General features: G+C 41.7%; 1 protein-coding gene across 1 annotated transcript in view; it reads left to right on the top strand.

Moving 5' to 3' along the window:
• Positions 1-18,273, top strand: part of DNAJC13 (DnaJ heat shock protein family (Hsp40) member C13) — a 701,712-nt gene that overhangs the window by 346,034 nt on the left and 337,405 nt on the right. The window contains 3 exon segments of the mRNA XM_029587070.1: positions 7,552-7,655; positions 7,743-7,902; positions 16,475-16,537. Of these exon segments, the coding sequence (XP_029442930.1) occupies positions 7,552-7,655; positions 7,743-7,902; positions 16,475-16,537 (327 nt within the window).

Raw genomic sequence — 18,273 nt, 5'->3', positions numbered from 1 at the left:
AAGATGGACGCCTGCATGGCCGCTGAAGACGTATTGGAGGCCTGGCCACAATGAAGGAAGAAAATGTCTGCTACTAGTCTACTTCTGATTTCCTCATTGAACAGAAGACTGATAGCTTCCTATTTAGTACTATTAGAAAGAGGTCCATTTCACAGACTCTATTCAAAGAAGATCCTGTTTGCTGTGTTCTCATCCAGGTGCCATTTGATGTCTAGGTGATGACTTTGTCTGCTATTCCAGATAGTAAAATGTGTACAAGTAATCATCAGTTATACATTGTTGACCAAATTAAAAGCAAGAAGCCTAAACACAGAAATGAAATAGAAGAGCTGAGCTCGTATTGACAAGCAGAATAAACATTTCTAATTGAATGGTTTACAAATTGATGATTTTACCATTTATTATGTTTACTTGGAAATTATGCTCTAGATTTTTTTTCTTGTGAGTTGGGCATTGAGTATTTTTCTACAGCAATGATACCAAAACCTATCCTTGAGAATCCCTAACCAGTCAGGTTTTCAGAATATTCATAATGAATATGCATGACGTAGATTTGTTCGCAAATTTTTCTCAAACATATTCATTACAGATATACTGAAAACCTGACTGGCTAGCTGGTGGACCCCCACTGTTAAGTTTGGTCTCACATCAATATTTGAGTAATAAAAGTATCATGTTTCTTTTCAACATATGCTATAAATAATGGTATACTCTAAATAGACAAGTAGAAGTTGATGGCAGAAAATATAGCTAGACCCATATAGTGTTCTCATTGCTGTTACCTTTTACAATACCATACACCAGGGCTTCCCAAACTTTTATCCAAAGTGACCCCATTTTACTACTTGAAAATTGACATGACCCCTGAAGACCACCAAAACAAATTAGCAGGAGTCACTCCAATTTCACCTTCCCCATATTCCAGCAGATTCCCTTACCCAGCCTTCTCCTGAAGACGTGCACTATTAACTCCTCCCCTCTAGTGGACCCTCTCTCTTAACCTTGCTCCTCTAAATGATCCAATTTTATGTCCTTCAGTTCCTCGCCTTGCCTCACCACTCCAGCCCATTCCCTCTTTCATTCCCAAGCTCTTCTCATATCCTCTAACTGATCCTGTCATCCCTGATCTCTCAACCCATCCTCCATTCATGCATCACTCTCATCCCCCATCCCCTCTCAACTGTTGCGACGGGAGACGCACGGAAAGAAGAGACATCAGACAGGATTCTCAGGAAACCAGGAAGCCATCCTGAAATCACTTCAGGCAGCCCTTTTATTCTCCTGCATTACATATTATTTGTGTATACAATCACATCCTTGATGACAACAATATTCTCGGAGACATAGCTGCTACAGATTGTTATGATTAACTCATGTTACTATCTTCGTGAGAGAAAGCAGGCATTCTGTGCTTAGGGCAAAGGTTGTTTGTGCTAAGAGCAAGGTCTGTAGAAATGCAGACACAAGCAGGCTCAGTGTCTGTACAGATAAGTAAATACGGAGACGTTTTGATGCAGACAGATTCATCTTTGTGGTTTGCCAAGCCAAAGAGAAAAAGCTTACATCTCCACACTCAACTCTCAGGCTCGCCTTCATCTCTTCTCTCACCTCCATCCCCCCAGCATCTTACATGCTCCAGCTGATCTTTTGTCATTCCTCCTCTCATGCTCCACAGCCAATTCTTCTCCATCTGATCCAACTGTACACCCCCCTTGCATGTGATTGTTCCTTCAAACATCCCTCCTCCCCCCCCCCCCCCTCCCCAAAACCTCCAAACTCCCTAGGCCAGGATCAGTGGCACATTTTCCTTTGGACTCCAGACCAAAAGTGGATAACAGCTGGTGAAAAGAGAGGGCAGGCTGTTGACAGGGGCAACATTTTTCCTTGGGGTAGATACAATGGTGGATGCCACTGCTGCTTTCTCCTCATTTCAGTACCACTGGGAAACCACTTTCATATGTCCACAGCACTTTCAGTAAAAAATACTGTTATGACAGTCTTATAATATCTGTGTAACATCTTATGATAAAATTATGAAGTAGGAAACTATCATTCAGCACCACTCCAGCTAGCTAGGGTTGCCTTTCAAAAGCAGACACCTGGACCAAGGGACTGCAGTGTATTTGTTGCATGCCTTGCTTCCATTGTATGTATATAAATTGCATGCATATTCAGTGTGGAAATCCTGAAAACCAGACCAGTTTGGATTCCTCTGATTTTATACTTCCTGGGGCCTAAGGGTGTTGGCTCTGCAATGTACCCAAGTTCTGCTATTCCTAACAAACAGAAGGTTTGAACATATAGTGCAGCTGAGCTACCATGCCAACTATTTATTATATTGTTAATTTATATAAATGAATTTTGTATGTTTATAATTTAATGATTTCGTACCATGTAACACACATTGATAACAGTTTTTCTGTAGAAAGCTGAAAATGAAACAATGAAGTTTTATAGAGTCAGTAAAATTGCCCACAGCCCAACTTACTATTCAGTGAATACCATCCCCTTTTTCCCCACCTGTCTGCTGTGTTCACTAACACAGCACGTCTAGTGGTGCCGTCACCCAAAACTTAGACTCGCTGGAACTAGGAAGAAAATCTTTGCAGACTCAGTCCTGACACTGAAACTCACTCCATGTTAAACATGTTCCATATCTCAAACATTTTAGCAATTGGTGAAAACCTGGCTTTTTGAAGCAGTATTTAGTATTCTCCAGTGATACATACACCTCTGAAATCTCTGTACGTAATCTTAATCCACCCTGCAGGAGCTAGTGATGGAATCTGAAATAAGAATCACCTTAAAATTCTTATATTTATTTATTTTATTTTATTTATTTATAGTTTTTTATATACCGCGGCACGTAATTCACATCACCTCGGTTTACAGCAAACAGTAATTCAGCCAAAGGAACAAGCAACGTGCTAAATTAACAGAAAACTAGGCGCATACATATCAAAATATATATGTGTAACAATGTTAACAATACGGAATTATTTGTGAGGAAAAGAGGGTAAGGGAGTGGAGGAATCATAGTGCGGGGGAATGGAGTCAGTGTGGGAGGAAGCAGGGCCGGTTCAAGGGTATTAGGCGCCCTAGGCGAAACGTCAGCTATGCCGCCCCCCCCCCCCCGCCTCCACACACAATTAACTTACATTGTGCATTAATGAAAATAACGAAGTCTGTATTTATAACAGAACACTTATTTGACATTTTTATGCCATTTAAACCATTGAGATGATTTGTCTTATCGACGGTATAGAAACTCTTTTATAAATAAATAAATAAAAATAAATAAAATAAACATAAACCAAAGCTATACTTGTTGCTCAAACAAAAAAAGCAGACACATCACATAATATTAAATAATTAAAATGGCAGTCAATCAAGAAAAATAAACTTAAAAAGCCATCTTTACTTACCCCCTCCAGCAGCTCTCTTACTCCTCTTCCATGCAGGCTGTAGCATACACCAGAAGCAGCAGTAGTGGCTAAGCTCTATACTCATGGTCCTCTTCCTTAGGGCCCATGTCTCTCACACACACACCATATCAGTCATGACCCCATGACCAGTTTCTGTCTCTCACACACAAATCACCTCCCAAACAGTCTTTGACAAACACACCAGTCACCTTCCTGAACAGTTTCTCTCATGCCATAGACACACAGGCTTCCCACGCCCGTGTTCCACTTACATATATGGGCTTCTCACTCTCATAATCACTTTCTCTTTCTCACACACACTCACCAGTCTCTCACTCCCATGCTTGTTCTCTCCACATGCACAGGCTTCTCATTCTCATAATCACTTTCTCTTTCTCACACACATACCCAGAGTTCTCACTTCCATGCTTTTTCTCTTTCACACACACACACACACACATCAGTCACATCCCTGACTGTCTCACACTCTCACACATCAGTCATCTCTCTGAGCAGTCACTTTCATTGTCTCTCACATATACACATACATCAACTCTCTGACCAGTTTCTCTCAATCACACTCACATGCTCTCGATCAAATACATTCTCTCACTTACACACAGGCTCTCAATCACACACAGGCTAGCTGGCTGCTTCTCTCTCTTTCTCTCACTCACTTCCCCCCCCCCCCCCCCCCCCCCCCGAGAACAAATGGTAGCTGCTGCAGCCTCCTCCAGCCCCCACAGGCCAAGAAAGAAGAATCCCATCGGCCGCAGGAGGCTCGTGCTGCTGACTCCTTTCCCGATTACTGGCTGCTTCAATTGCTCAGGGGCCGATGCTGCTGTCGCCGCTATTTTTTTCATGCGGCACGGCTCTTTCTCCTTCCCGCCAGTGGCGTAGCCAGAATTGATTTTTTGGGTGGGCACAAGGTTAACATGGGTGGGCTGTAGGCATGCAGGTCTACTAGTTGTTTTTTTACTGATAAATAATGCCAAATTATGCAGCATAGCATTCACATCTACGCCTAAGTATGAGGTTTACTTAATGATACAAACATAATTCACGGTGATTTGTGGTACTTTAGCCTTCTTATTATTACGATTTTATACACGGCTCCTACCTGTCCATAAATTTTGAGAGAGTGGTTGTGTTGCTTATATTTAAATTGCTAACATCTCAAAATATAGATATATATTTTTACCTTTGTTGTCTGATCTTTGTATTTTTCTAATCAGTTGGTCCTGGTCTCTTTTTCCCATTTTTTCCCTTATAGCTCATTTCCTAATTCCTTTTCAGTGTCTTTCTTCTATTACTGTCTTCTTCCCTTCCACACACACACACACACACACACACACACACGCTTTCTCTCACAGACTCCCTCTCACACACTCAAGCTGTCACTCTCATATGCTCTCCCCCCCCCCCCCCCACCCCCCCCCCCCACAAGCTCACATTCAAGTTCTCACTTTCTCACCCCTCCCCAGGCTTATATTCTTATGCACACACAGACGCACATCCAGGCACCCATTCTCACCCACACACATAAACCCAGACTCCCATTCTCACCCACAAACCCATGCTCCCAGTCTCACCCACACATATTCAAGCTCCCATTCTCATCCATACATATACACATTTAAGGTCCTATTCTCACCCACACATACACACATTCAAGCACCCATTCTTATCCACATATTCAAGCTTCCATTCTCACCCACCTACACAAACCCAGGCTCTCATTCTCACCCATATATACACACATTCAAGCTCCCATTCTCAACCACCCACAAACCCAGGCTCCCATTCTCAACCACACATACACACATTCGAGCTCCCATTCACCCACATATTCAAGCTTCCATTCTCACCCAATAAACACACCCAGGCTCCAGTTTTCACCCACACACACTCCCATTCTCATCCACACATACACATTCAAGCACGTGCACAGCTTCCGCTTTCTCCCCCAGAGCAGGAAGATCAGCTGCCTCTCCTGCTGCCACCGGCCTCCTGCTATCTTCGGGCGTCGGGCCGTACTGCCCGCCGAACTTCCTGTCGGGGGGGGGGGGGGAGCGGAAGCGCAGCGCACAACGTCCGCTTCCTCCCTCCCCCCCCAAGCAGGAAGATCGGCGGGCAGTACGGGCTGACGCCCGAAGATAGCAGGAGGCCGGTGGCAGCAGGAGAGGCAGCTGATCTTCCTGCTTTGGGGGAGAAAGCGGAAGCTGTGCGCGGCGCTTCCGCTCCCCCAAACAGGAAGTTCGGCGGCCGTTTGGCCCGAAGATAGCAGGAGAACGGGTGGCAGCAGGAGAGGCAGCTGATCTTCCTGCATTGGGGGGAGGAAGCGGAAGCTGCACGCGGCGCTTCCACTCCCCCCCCGAACAGGAAGACCGGTTGGCCATACGGCCGCAGCAGCGCTTCCCCATGTGTGCCGTGATGGCGCGCGAGGCGTGGGTTCTCTTGTTCGCTGTCACGGGGATGGGATCCCGCGACAGCCTTGCAGTTCCGGTGCCAGTTGGGTGGGCCTGGGTCTAAGTTGGGTGGGCACCTGCCCACCCAGGCCCACCCGTGGCTACGCCACTGCTTCCCGCGCATCACTTCCTGTTCCGGGTCGGGGGGGGGGGGGGAAGAAGAAAAGGGCAGCCGCGGATGCAACAGCTTTTTTTTTTTTTTTTTTGCACCGCGGGGCAGGGGCGGGCTGCCGGCAGCGGCTCTTTTATTTTTATCGGGGGGGCGGCAGCTTAATGCAGCTCTTTTATTTTTACCGGGGCAGGCTACGGCTCTCTTAATTTTACCGGGGCAATGCCGCCCCCGGGAAGCTGGCGCCCTAGGCGACCGCCTAGTTCGCCTAGTGCTTCCGCCGGCCCTGGGAGGAAGGGGAGTCAGGAAAGAGGAAAGGCAATGTAGAATAGAGGAAATCAGGAGTAGGTTGAGCAGTGAAGTATGTAATTGCATGATTTTCATCCTTCAGAGAAAGGCTTTTCTAAACAGCCATGTTTTTAGGTTCTGTTTAAATTTTCGGTGGCAGGGTTCTTGGCGCAGATCAGCGGGCATACTGTTCCATATTTTGGTTCCTGCTATGATGAAAGAACGTTTTTTAGTGGCTGTGAGTTTGGTTAGTTTAGGAGAAGGGATCGGCAGTCTGGCCTGATGTTGGGATCTGCTTGGACGGTTTGTTTTTTTGAAATACAGGTGCTCGGGAAACCATTGCATGTTTTGGTTGTAGATGGCCTTATGAATCAGAGTAATCGATTTGTAAATGATCCTGGATGCTACGGGTAGCCAGTGAAGGGACTGAAGCACAGGAGTAATATGATCATAGTGGTGCGTGTTTGTTGATGATGCGTGCCGCTGCATTTTGAAGCATTTGTAATGGTTGCAACGTGTTTTTTGGTAGGCCTAATAACAAAGCGTTGCAGTAGTCAATTTTCGATAGAATTGTAGCTTGTAGAACCGTTATATATATATTATATAGTTGCTTTATATATATCCCCTTACAAATCTGTATATAAACATGGTTTCCATTCTTTGTATATTCCTCCCAATAACTTAGAACTTAAAATCTAAGCTAATTGCTCCTCTAATTCCTACACTACTTTGCACCATAAAAAAGATTTAATGCAATTAGACAATACTATACAACCAAGGTATCCATCTGTACCTATCAAATATTTTTCCTTCAAATTTCATATAGGTATCACTCAGGACTTTGTGCTCTAGTGTTATAACTATAGTAATGTTTTTTTTCTTGTTGATTTATGAACTATTTATATTCTAGCCATACAGCTATAGTAACTTCTGTACTGATTATATCTAAGACATTTAAAGTATTGTATTATCTGTAACATGTTTTGAATTTTCTCATTGGAAAAACATGAAACAAATAAAGGTTGACGAATCTAAGGTTTAATGAAGTTAGTAGTAAAAGGTATTCACCTAAATGAGGAAGAGTGAGTATCATTGCAAACTCAAATGGTTATCTTTTCTTCTCCAGGACCAATATTTTTTCCTTTATTGAATAAATTATCATAGCATCCTTATGTACTTTATATGAAACCATGGACTTCTGTTACAAAGTCATAATTATTGATTATATTATTTTATATTTGTTTATCATGTTTTCTTTTAGGTTAAATATGAGTGTTTAGCAGATGAAATTAAGATAGGAGAATATTATCTTCGATTGTTGTTGGAAGAAGATGAAAATGAAGAGACTTCCGCAATCAAAAGATCGTAAGCCACTACTCACAACTCTGTTCACTTTTTAATTTTTTTTTTTTGCTTTTCTACTTACCTTTTCACTTTGCATACTTCTTTTAGGTATGAATTTTTCAATGAACTCTATCATCGTTTCCTGCTCACCCCTAAAGTGAATATGAAAAGTTTATGTTTACAAGCATTGGCTATTGTGTACAGCAGATGTCATGAAGAAATAGGCCCTTTTGCGGACACTAGATATATTGTTGGGATGTTAGAAAGGGTAAGAATTCCTTTAAATATAAGAAAAAAAACTTTGTGCCAGCTCACTGAAATTAGAGAATGCTTTATATAACCTGTAGGACTGAGATTAATATGGCTGACTAGGTTTGAATGTGTGTGCGCCATCTAGGTTTGATATATCAGTAGGTGGTAAAACACTTAAATTCTATAACTTGTCAGGTATTGGGGCATTTTAATTTAAAAAAAAAAAAAAGAAAAACATTTTTAATTTATTAAACTGTTGAATCTCTGTTTATGAAGAACATATTAAATCTTTTGTGTTTAATAGACATGTATCATTGTTCAAACTGGTTGGCTGAATTGACAAGAATGAAGGAGCATATTTGGGAAATGTTATACAAATGGAGGGTACAAAGTCTTAATACTGAATCCTTATAATTTAGAAAGGTCAAGTATATTGGATTACCTGTAATATGTATACATATCTCCAAACAGAATGAAATGTAGACTTAACTCTCTGATCCGAGCACTGTTCGTGATGCTCTCTGCTAACCCACTTTGGACCTGCAGGTTGTGCATGTCACTTACTTGAGCATTTGCATTTCTTATGTGATAATGCAGAATGTTCAGCAAAGCCAGCAGTTTCCAAAATTTTGGTTTTAGTCTTTCAGGTGTAGTGGTTTGCATGAAGCATTATGCCATCTGCAAATCTGGTGAAACTTAATTGACTGGAGTTACAGAATTTAAAATCCATAAAAATTTGAGTAGCATTTCATAGGGAAAATGTTTTTCTTATGGGGAAAATTTTCAGTAAGTTGACTAAATTCAAGATATGTGGGTATTTTTATGCCTACATAATTGAAATTTACTGTATGTATCTTCTCTTTGCTTAACACTTAAGTGGTACAAAAGTGTCCACGTATTTTGCATCTGCTGTTTGTGGTTGGAGAAATGGGCAAAATTATGCATATACATTTGAAAATGTTACGCATGTACTTTACTCCCCTGAGTTAATGTCTCAGGAATGCCTCTCTCTAATGCAATTAAAAGTATACAAGTTTTAAAAATATGTATGTATTTTTAGTTGCTCCAAGAGGTGTAGTTTTCACCCCCATAGAATCTAGATGACTAACATAGTAGTTACCTGACTAGATCCATTTGAAAATTGACCTCTAAAGTAAAAAAAAGTGAAATTAGCAGATGTTTGTGCTCAGTGAAACTAGTATTTCAGTTGGCAGAAAAACCAGCACAATGTCTTGCTGCTGTCTGCAGATAAATTAGATGTATTTAGTGTAGAATGTTTAATATAATAAATATTGTTAATCTGTGAGCCTGTGAAAAGCACTGTTACATTTAAATCCATTGGTTTAAATGTATTTTATATTTTCTTCAGAGATGAGCATTAGAAACATAGAAACAATGGCAGAAAAGGACCAATGGTCCATCTAGTCTGCCCAACAAGCTTTCCATGGTAGAATCTGCCACACTGAGCAGGTGTTACCCCCATGTATCAGCCATGTTTGCTTGACGTGTTTTCCCTTTGTACTTGGCGTAGAAGCAGTCCTTTATTTTTTCCTTAATATTTGAGCATCAGTACTCCTGACTAAAAAATCATAGTTCTTAATAGCTTCACTGTTCCATACTGAATCAGAGTAACTTCTCCTAAATACTAGAGCTTTCTCAAAGCTTAAATACCACTAAGTGGCATTGGAACCATTGGAGCCAACTGTCTGTTTTTGTTAACTGGGCCTTTAGCTTCAGTTTCTCATCTCTAAGACTGTTTATTCCTCTACTACTTTTTCTTTTTTGTACAGTAGTGATTTTATTTAAAATTTATTTTCTGTTGCTATGGAGTTATATTTATTTATATGCCACCTCTGCAAAAGCTCTAGGTGGCTTACAAAGAACATACACAATAAAAAAAATAATCATTAAAACAAAAAAATAAAACATGATAAAACTACTCAGAATTCAGTAATAAAGTTCCTATAATAAAACCGATAATAATGGAGATACCGAGTTTTTATTTACTGCTTCTTTTGGCCCATATTAGGAGTTTCTACCCAGGAATGAGATCTAGGCATCATAGTGGATAATACACTTAAATTATCGGCTCAGTATGCTTTGGCAGTGAAAAAAGCAAACAGTGTTCCTGAACATACCAAATCAGTCCAGAAAAGTGGGTTGTGTATCCCTACCAGCAAGTGGAGTCAGAGAACAATTAGAACTTTGGGCACTGCTACATAACGAGAGTGCCACCTGCAGTCACTCAGTATTGACCTTTACCCAAGCCCATGCTAACAGAATGAAATAACGAAGGGTAGCACCCAACCAAATTTCCAGACTACCACTTTGCCGCTGGCAAAAACCAGATCGAACAACTGCTAAAAACTGCTCCATGAATCATGTCTGCAAAAAAGGAGCTTCAACAACAAAAAAAAATCTTAAGCAGTTTCTGACCAAGACAGTCTTTCGGTATCTGAAGAAAGGGGTGGGCCTCTGGACTGATCTGTGGTATTACAGGGACGAAAATTAGCAGGTAAGAACCAATTTTCATTTCCTGAACATACCCAGATCAGTCCAGAAAAGTGTACTCAAGCTTTCCCTACACTGGGTGGGAACCCAAAAGACCCGCACGAAGCACACTCTCCCCGAAGGATGGTTCATTAGAAGCCTTAACGTCCAATTGGTAATGTTTCGTAAAAGTGTGAATAGACGACCACACCGCTGCCCTACAGATCTCCTGAAGCGACAGTAACTGACACTCTGCCCAGGAGGTAGCCTGAGCCCCAGTGGAATGTGCTCTGAGACTCAAAGGCACCTGATGCCTTTGGCTTCCTTAATCCACCGAGATATGGTCGCCTTTGATGCTTTGTCCCCCTTCTTTGGGCCACCAAAGAGAACGAACAAATGATCAGAACATCTGAAGTCATCGGTAACCTCCAGATAACGCAATAAGGCGTCTTGAGCCCCATTCTTGACCTCCGGGCATTGAACAAGTTTCTCCTAAGAGAAAAATTCAAGATGGTCTCTCTGGGCATGCTGATCCCGCTCCTCAGAAGAGGAGACTGGCTTTGCTCCCTTGATCTCAAAAAGGCTTACATACATATTGCGATTATCCCCAACCACCAGAAGTACCTCCACTTCTTGGTGGGGAAAGCACACTATCAGTACAAAGTTTTGCCCTTCGGGCTGGCATCGACCCCCCCCCACGTTTTCACCAAATGCTTAGCAGTGGTGGCCACCTACCTCAGGTGTCGCTTGGTCCATGTGTTCCCCTACTTGGACGACTGGCTGGTCAGGAGCGAGTCTTGCTCCGGAGCCTCTGGCCCTGACAGAGCAGACCCTGCAGACTGTGGGGTTTGTTATAAACTTCCCCATGTCACATCTCTGTCCATCCCCTCAGTTGGATTTCATAGGTTCCAGGCTGGACACAGCACAAGCGAAAGCTTGTCTACCAAAAGACCGGGCAATCACCCTTGCCTCATTGGCTACCCTTGTGCACAACAGTCGGAGAGTACCAGCCTGCCTTCTGCTCGCCTACTAGACCACATGGTGGACACCGTCCATGTGACTCCTCTGGCTAGCCTCTGCATGAGGAGAGCCCAGTGGACCCTATGGTCCCAGTGGTGGCAGGCATCTCAGGATCTCGAGGTTCCGGTCATAATTACGGACCTTTTACGAGTGTGTCTTTTCTGGTGGGAAGATCTTTCCAATCTGGAAAAAGGACTTCCCTTCCAACCCTCTCCACCCCAGATGATCCTTACCACCGATGCATCCCCCTGGGGCTGAGGAGCCCATGTGAATGGCCTCCACACGCAAGGTCTCTGGACTGCCACTGAAGCCCTCTGTCAGATAAACTTTCTGGAGCTTTGAGCAATTCAATATGCCTTGTGGGTGTTCAGGGACCAGTTGTCATCCAAGGAAGTTCTGATCGGTCAACCAGTCGCGATATGGTACATCAACAAACAGGGTGGCACGGCTTGTTCCTCCTTTGCCACGAGGCGGTGCAAGTGTGTATCTGGGCCCTCTAAAGGGGAATGTCTCTAAGAGTGACTTACTTGCCAGGTCATCTCAACGTGATGGCGGACCGATTGAGCTGCTTCTTCCAGCCGCATGAGTGGTTCCTCAATTGAGGTAGCGGCCAAAATATTTTGCCAGTGGAGCACACCGAATGTGGACCTCTTCACCTCTCCTCTCACTCACAAGGTGAGCAAGTTCTGCTCCCTGGTGCCGGGAGACGGCCATCTGGCCTGCGATGCCTTCTCCCTCCACTGGGGAAGGGGCCTTCTATATGCATACCCCCCTCTGCTGCTCCCTTCGAGGACTCTGCTGAAACTTCAGCAGGACAGGGGGACCATGATACTCGTGGTGCCCTCTTGGCCCCGACAGATGTGGTTCCCGCTTCTGCAGGATCTGTCGTGCAGCTGCCCATCCGGCTGCGGATGGTGTTGCTGGCTCACCTGTTTTGGTCCAACCCTTAGTGGACTGTTTCATGCGGAGTCTCCTCCAGCAGAAGCCCCCTCCTTGGCCTACGGTTGCATCTTGGGACCTCAACGTCCTGGCACAACTCATGTGACCTCCTTTCAAGTCGCTGCAGCCCTTCAACCTGGAGTTCCTCACCTGGAAAGTCATTTTTCTAGTGGCGATTACTTTGGCTCGTAGGGTCAGTGAGCTTCAGGCTCTGGTTACGCAAGTACCATACACAAAGTTCTTCCACTATCATGTGGTCTTGCATACGCATCCTAAGTTTCTGCCCAAGGTTGTGACTGATTTCCACTTCAATCAGCCTATCATTTTGCCCACCTTTTTTCCCGAGGCCTCATTCCCATTCAGGGGAACAGGTGCTTCATCCCTTGGACTGTGAAGGGGTTTGATTTTCTATCTGGATCGCACGGAGGGCCACAGACAGGTCCACCCAGCTCTTCTTGTCTTTTGATCCCAACAGGGTAGGAGTGGCGGTGGGTAAACAGACCTTGTCAAACTGGCTGGCAAATTGCATTGCTTCTGCTACGCACAAGCAGGCCTTCAGCTAGCCAGCAGAGTAAAGGCTCACTCTGTGAGGGCTGTGGCAACGTCTGTGGTTTATTTGCATGCAGTCCCCTTCGAAATTTGCCAGGCCGCAACCTAGGGTTCTCATCACTCGTTTGCGGCTCATTATTGCCTGGACAGGGATGGACGAACCGGACAGTGCTTTTGGTCAGTCCACCCTGTGCAACCCAACTCTTCCTTCTTCGTGCTTCTTGTGGGACCCAGACTGCCCCCTGTTGACCTACAGCGCTGCAGGTGTGTTGTGCCCATTGACACTTTGTTCAGCCGCTGTTAGTGTCTCCTGTTGAATGGGGCAGTCTGGAGCTTGGCATTCACCCACATGTGAGGACTACCATCCTGCTTGTCCTAGGAGAAAGCGCAGTTGCTTACCTGTAACAGGTGTTCTACTAGGACAGCAGGATGTTAGTCCTCAGGAATCCCGCCTGCCTTCCCACGAAATTGGGATCTCCTCCGGTTTGTGTTATATTTTTTCACTCATATTTTGCTATGTTAAGAGACTGAAGGGGGTCCGCGTGTGGATGCAAGGATAGTAGCAGTCTGTGCAAGCTCAGTCTGCTGGTCAAAGCTTCTAGAAACTTTGGCAAATGTTTTCCGTGCCAGGCTCCATTAGATGATGTCACCCACATGTAAGGACTAACATCCTGCTGTCCTAGGAGAACACCTGTTAAAGGTAAGCAACTGCACTTTCCTTGTCCATCTCTATAGTAAACCATGCCTTAGCTAACCAGTTCTCCCTTGTAGAGGAGATAGCCCTCTATTTGGCTAATAATGCTGTTCTTCCAGCTAACAAACTTTAGAAATAAATACCTTTAAATCTTGATGGCATCCCACCAATGGGCTCAGACCCAAGACTATCATTCATGCATCCATTGATAGATACTCTTATGGTCAACCTTATCAATCTCAAAACATTTTCCCAAAAATCCTTATTTATTTGAAATATCTATTAACTGCCTATCTACAATTCTAAGCTGTAATTAAATTTAACATCCATAATTATGGTACATAAAAACATAAAATATTCACATAAATAAAACGAATATACAAAATAGAATATCATTTCCCTACTTCATTAATTATCAGCAGCTTCATTATATCATGTCAACGCTTTCTGTGCTATTTCACATATTGAAGGCTGACTGGAAAAGGAAGGCTTTTACCAATTTCTGAAACTTCAGTAAACCAGTTTTGGCTTTCAGACACCCTGCCAACGAGTTCCAAATTAGAGGACCCTGCATGTAAAATACTCTTAATCAGAGCACAGCAGCAAAGAGTATATTCTCCTGTAAAGCTCTTCTTGGAAGGGATATATTAAGTCTCATCAGAGTAAGATAAACTCAATAAAAAATTTTACATTTTTTTGGCAAGTATTTGCTGATATTGTGCAGTTTTCTATACTCTTAAAGATCATCTTTCACTCTCTCCAGTGAGTACAGGTTCTCAACTGTTTCTTATATCAAAACCACAGGATGACCGTGATCCTTCCCTAGTTCCCTAATTACTTGAAATATACAACCAATTAAACCTTTTCCTTTAGTGAATATAAAGACTGTTATCTCCAATGTAGTTACTAATCTCTTCCCTTGAAGTGAGCTAGGAAGAAGGCCCACAGTTGTAGAAAAAAAAATCATGGAAAGTCCTGAAGCTTAGTCATCTCTTTGAAATAATTCCAGGTAAAGAAATACCCATTTGGGAACCATTGACTAAACATTTTCAAAAATAAGGTCCTCATACTCTTCACACTACCTCAGGCTATAATTTAAGTACTCAAACAGGTCAAAATAGGAGTTAATGGAGATAGGTGATTGTTTCTCTGTTTCCTTCCAAAATCTTTCCAGTATTTGGTAGAAACTTGAAAACTAATGGATCTCTCTTCCATATCTCTGTTTTTTAATGTGGCATACTTCTTATAACCCTTTGCAGTCCTCTCCTCATATCCACCTAATATTGCCAATGCTCAGGAAAGTTCCACTGCATTAGAATGCTAAAGAGAAAATGCCAGATAATAGTCATGAAATTCTGGCAAGTCCAAACCATCATATTCCTTTGAAGGGTATAGTACTGGCTCTAACCTTCTTGAATTTCTAAATAATAATTTTGTTCAGCATTACAAATAAGGATTTAGGTAATGATCGTGGAGAAAAGATATAAAATAACTGGTTAACCCAGTTCATCTTCACTGTGTGGATTCTTCTTAGCCAACTAACAAAAGCTTCCACTTCCTTGATTCATCTTGTAGGGTTGATAGGATAGTAGTTAAGCCTATATTGCTTGTCAAAGTTAGGTGACAAAAAAATACCCAAATTCTTTAAGCCTTAATGAGCTCTATTCAATGTGTAGTTTGCATATAGTTTATTTTCACCTGCATCCTTCAGTCAAGCATAATTTTTTATTTATTAAGGTTGATCTTATATCCAGATATATTTCTTCACTATTCTAGTTTATGAAACAATGCTGAAAAATGTGCATGCTGATTCAACTCTTTGTGTGAAATAATGCTGGAAGGGAAGATAAATGATGAAATACAAATTTTCATATCAACATAGAAGGCCAACTTGAGCGCAGCCTCTCCAACAACCACTCTCTTAAAGGGCTTCAATTGTCTTAACATAAACTGTCAATTTTTTGATTACTAAGGCAAAAAGAAATGGTGATAGCAGTTAACTCCGCCTTGTTTCTCCTTTGCAACAAGAATGCCAGGGAATGCACCCCATTAATTATTGCTGCCCAAGATCTTGCATGGATGATGCATACAGTGCCATCATCCACTCAAAGAATGTATCTCTCTCACCAAAGGACTTCAGAGCTTTCATAAATGACCATTCCACTTGGTCAAAAACCTTCTTTGCATCAAGGAATACAGAGGCCAAAGACAATACTGCACATAATGACTCTGAAATGTTATATGTGCTACTATCTGGTACATTTGCTGGAAGGGGGAAGGGAGCATCTAACTCTTAGGCTAGACCCCAGGACCTTCATAAATACTAGTTTATCTTGAGGATGTTTATTAGATGAGTCAGTTCCCACTCTAGTGTCTGTTTTCAATAGTTTTACCTTTAGGATTGTCTATTTCTATCTGTCATTTTAAAAAAACTCTTAAACTCGCACAAAATATGTTCTCTAGTACTGTTCAGTTTTTATCTCTAGCATTCCATTGGTGCTTTTATCCTCAACCAATTACTGGTTTAACAGTGTGCCATTTAGACATTCTAATTTATAGAGAAGAGGTTAACTGACAAGAAATGTGTGCTGTCTGAAGAGAGCATCTTGGTAGCCACACAGTTACCCATTCTCCTTTCTCTCAGTATCAAAATGGATCTGAGGGATAGTGATGCATACAATTTGAGAAAGTTCTAGTGGTTAGTTGAAGTTCCTCTGACTGGACATACAACAATCTATAAAAAATCAGTGAGAGTCTATTAGGGTGCTGTCTTCATAGGGAAAGCAAGTACAGGTAAATCCATTAGGTAACATAAATCTGCTCATTTCAAAGTTATGATTGCATTGTTTCTTTCTGTGGAAGGGACATTGACATTTTTTCTCCTCTTTTTTAATAGTGTACAGATAGACTTGAGAGGGATCGGTTGATTTTATTCCTAAACAAACTGATTCTCAATAAGGTAAGATAACCCCACGTCTTGTTTGAAATGTATTTTATCTCATGAAAAAGGTTATTGCCCCTTTACAAATAGTTCACATGGTGGAGGGTCTGGACATGTTTTATTTATAGTATAAATGTAACCATAAAACTGCACATTGTATTTTATACTAATCTCTGATACTTTAGTTTATATGAATGTTTTGACAAAATTAATTGCCCTATTTTGAGATGCTTGCCAAACTGAATGAATGTTTAAGATTTACAATTTGGGAAGTACGAAAAAAATTATCAGTTTTTCCCCATACCTTCCATACAGTTGTGATCATAAGTTTACATACCCCTGCAGAATTTGTAGCATTTTAAGAAAACATGAATCAAAACACGTCTCTTGTTTTTAATGTTTCAAATTAAACTATTATGCATCAAACAATAGCACAATCATTAAACCATAGCAATAAAGGAAATAATAAAATGGTCCTATTCAAAAGTTTGTATAACCTTGAATGTGTTGGTTGATAGTATACATTCTCACAGGACAAGTAGGATGGTAGTCCTCACATATGGGTGACATCATCAGGATGGAGCCCAATCACGGAACACTTTTGTCAAAGTTTCTAGAACTTTGACTGGCATCTACTGGTCTTGCCCAGCAATGCACTGACCCTGCATCTAGCAGGGGTACCCCTTCAGTCGTCTTTTTTTCCATGCAGCAGTAGCCACGTGGGTTAAGGAGCTCTCTTGAGATTCCTGACAGGAATTTTCCTCACGGCTCTTCTTTCAAAATTTCAAAAAAATTCTATTCCATAGGAGTCCCCCTATCGATATCCATACTCTGCGGTCGAAAGGTAAGGTTTTACCTTTGTTGCGGTCGATTCCCGTGGAGTTATCCCTTCGGGGTATTAGGTTCTGTTAATTCTGTTAGATATGCTTGAAGGCCTATAATAGCAGTTCTATATGTACAATCTATTTTTATAATGCTTATACTACCTTCAATTCTTGGAATATACTTGGCATACACTGTTTCTTATAGAATAGTTAATGTGCAATGAAGACGTTTTCTTGTTCTTTTAGCAATTGCGTAAGATCTTTATTGGGTTAGTCCACTATTTCAAAACTATAGGAAAGTATAGGAATTGCAAACTGATTGATAGTTATCTTATTTCATACTAAAGAACTTTTCAAAATCAGTTTCAGTATCCTATAGTATTCTTTATTGGTCTTTTCTTTCAAATAACTTGTGAAGAATTTGTGCACCTTCATCCATCCCTAGATATTTATATACATTTTCATGCTCAAATTATTTTGGCTACATTCTTCAGTCAAAAAGATGTTTTCAATTTTGCTTAATTTTCTTTTATGGAAGGTCGCCTTAGCAGATTTATCCATGCCAAATGTCATTCTGATGTCATCTGAGAAACATTTCCCTACTCTGAATTGTTCTGCTAAATGACAGTCACAGAAGCTGCAAACAGTAGATGAGATGTCTGGATAATTATCTCTGGATTTAAGGCACCTAAAGAATCAATGAGTACTCCGAGGATTCTGTGCAAGTTAGAACAAGACTGGTGACAAGGAATCTTCCTTCATCATTCCTTGCTGGATCTTGTTAGGAATAACACATTGTCCATGTGCTACATTTTCATGGTAAACTTCATATACTTAATCAGTCCAGGATTCACTTTGTATATTTCAAGGCAATTTGTTATCCAAGAGTATGGGGGATACTATCAAAAGCTTGTTTTTAAAGTTGATCCA

Source organism: Rhinatrema bivittatum, chromosome 2 (genome assembly GCF_901001135.1).
Source record: "Rhinatrema bivittatum chromosome 2, aRhiBiv1.1, whole genome shotgun sequence".
NCBI classification, from domain to species: domain Eukaryota; kingdom Metazoa; phylum Chordata; class Amphibia; order Gymnophiona; family Rhinatrematidae; genus Rhinatrema; species Rhinatrema bivittatum.
Note: the sequence above shows the minus strand (reverse complement) of the source record. Positions and strands in the feature narration are given on the sequence as shown.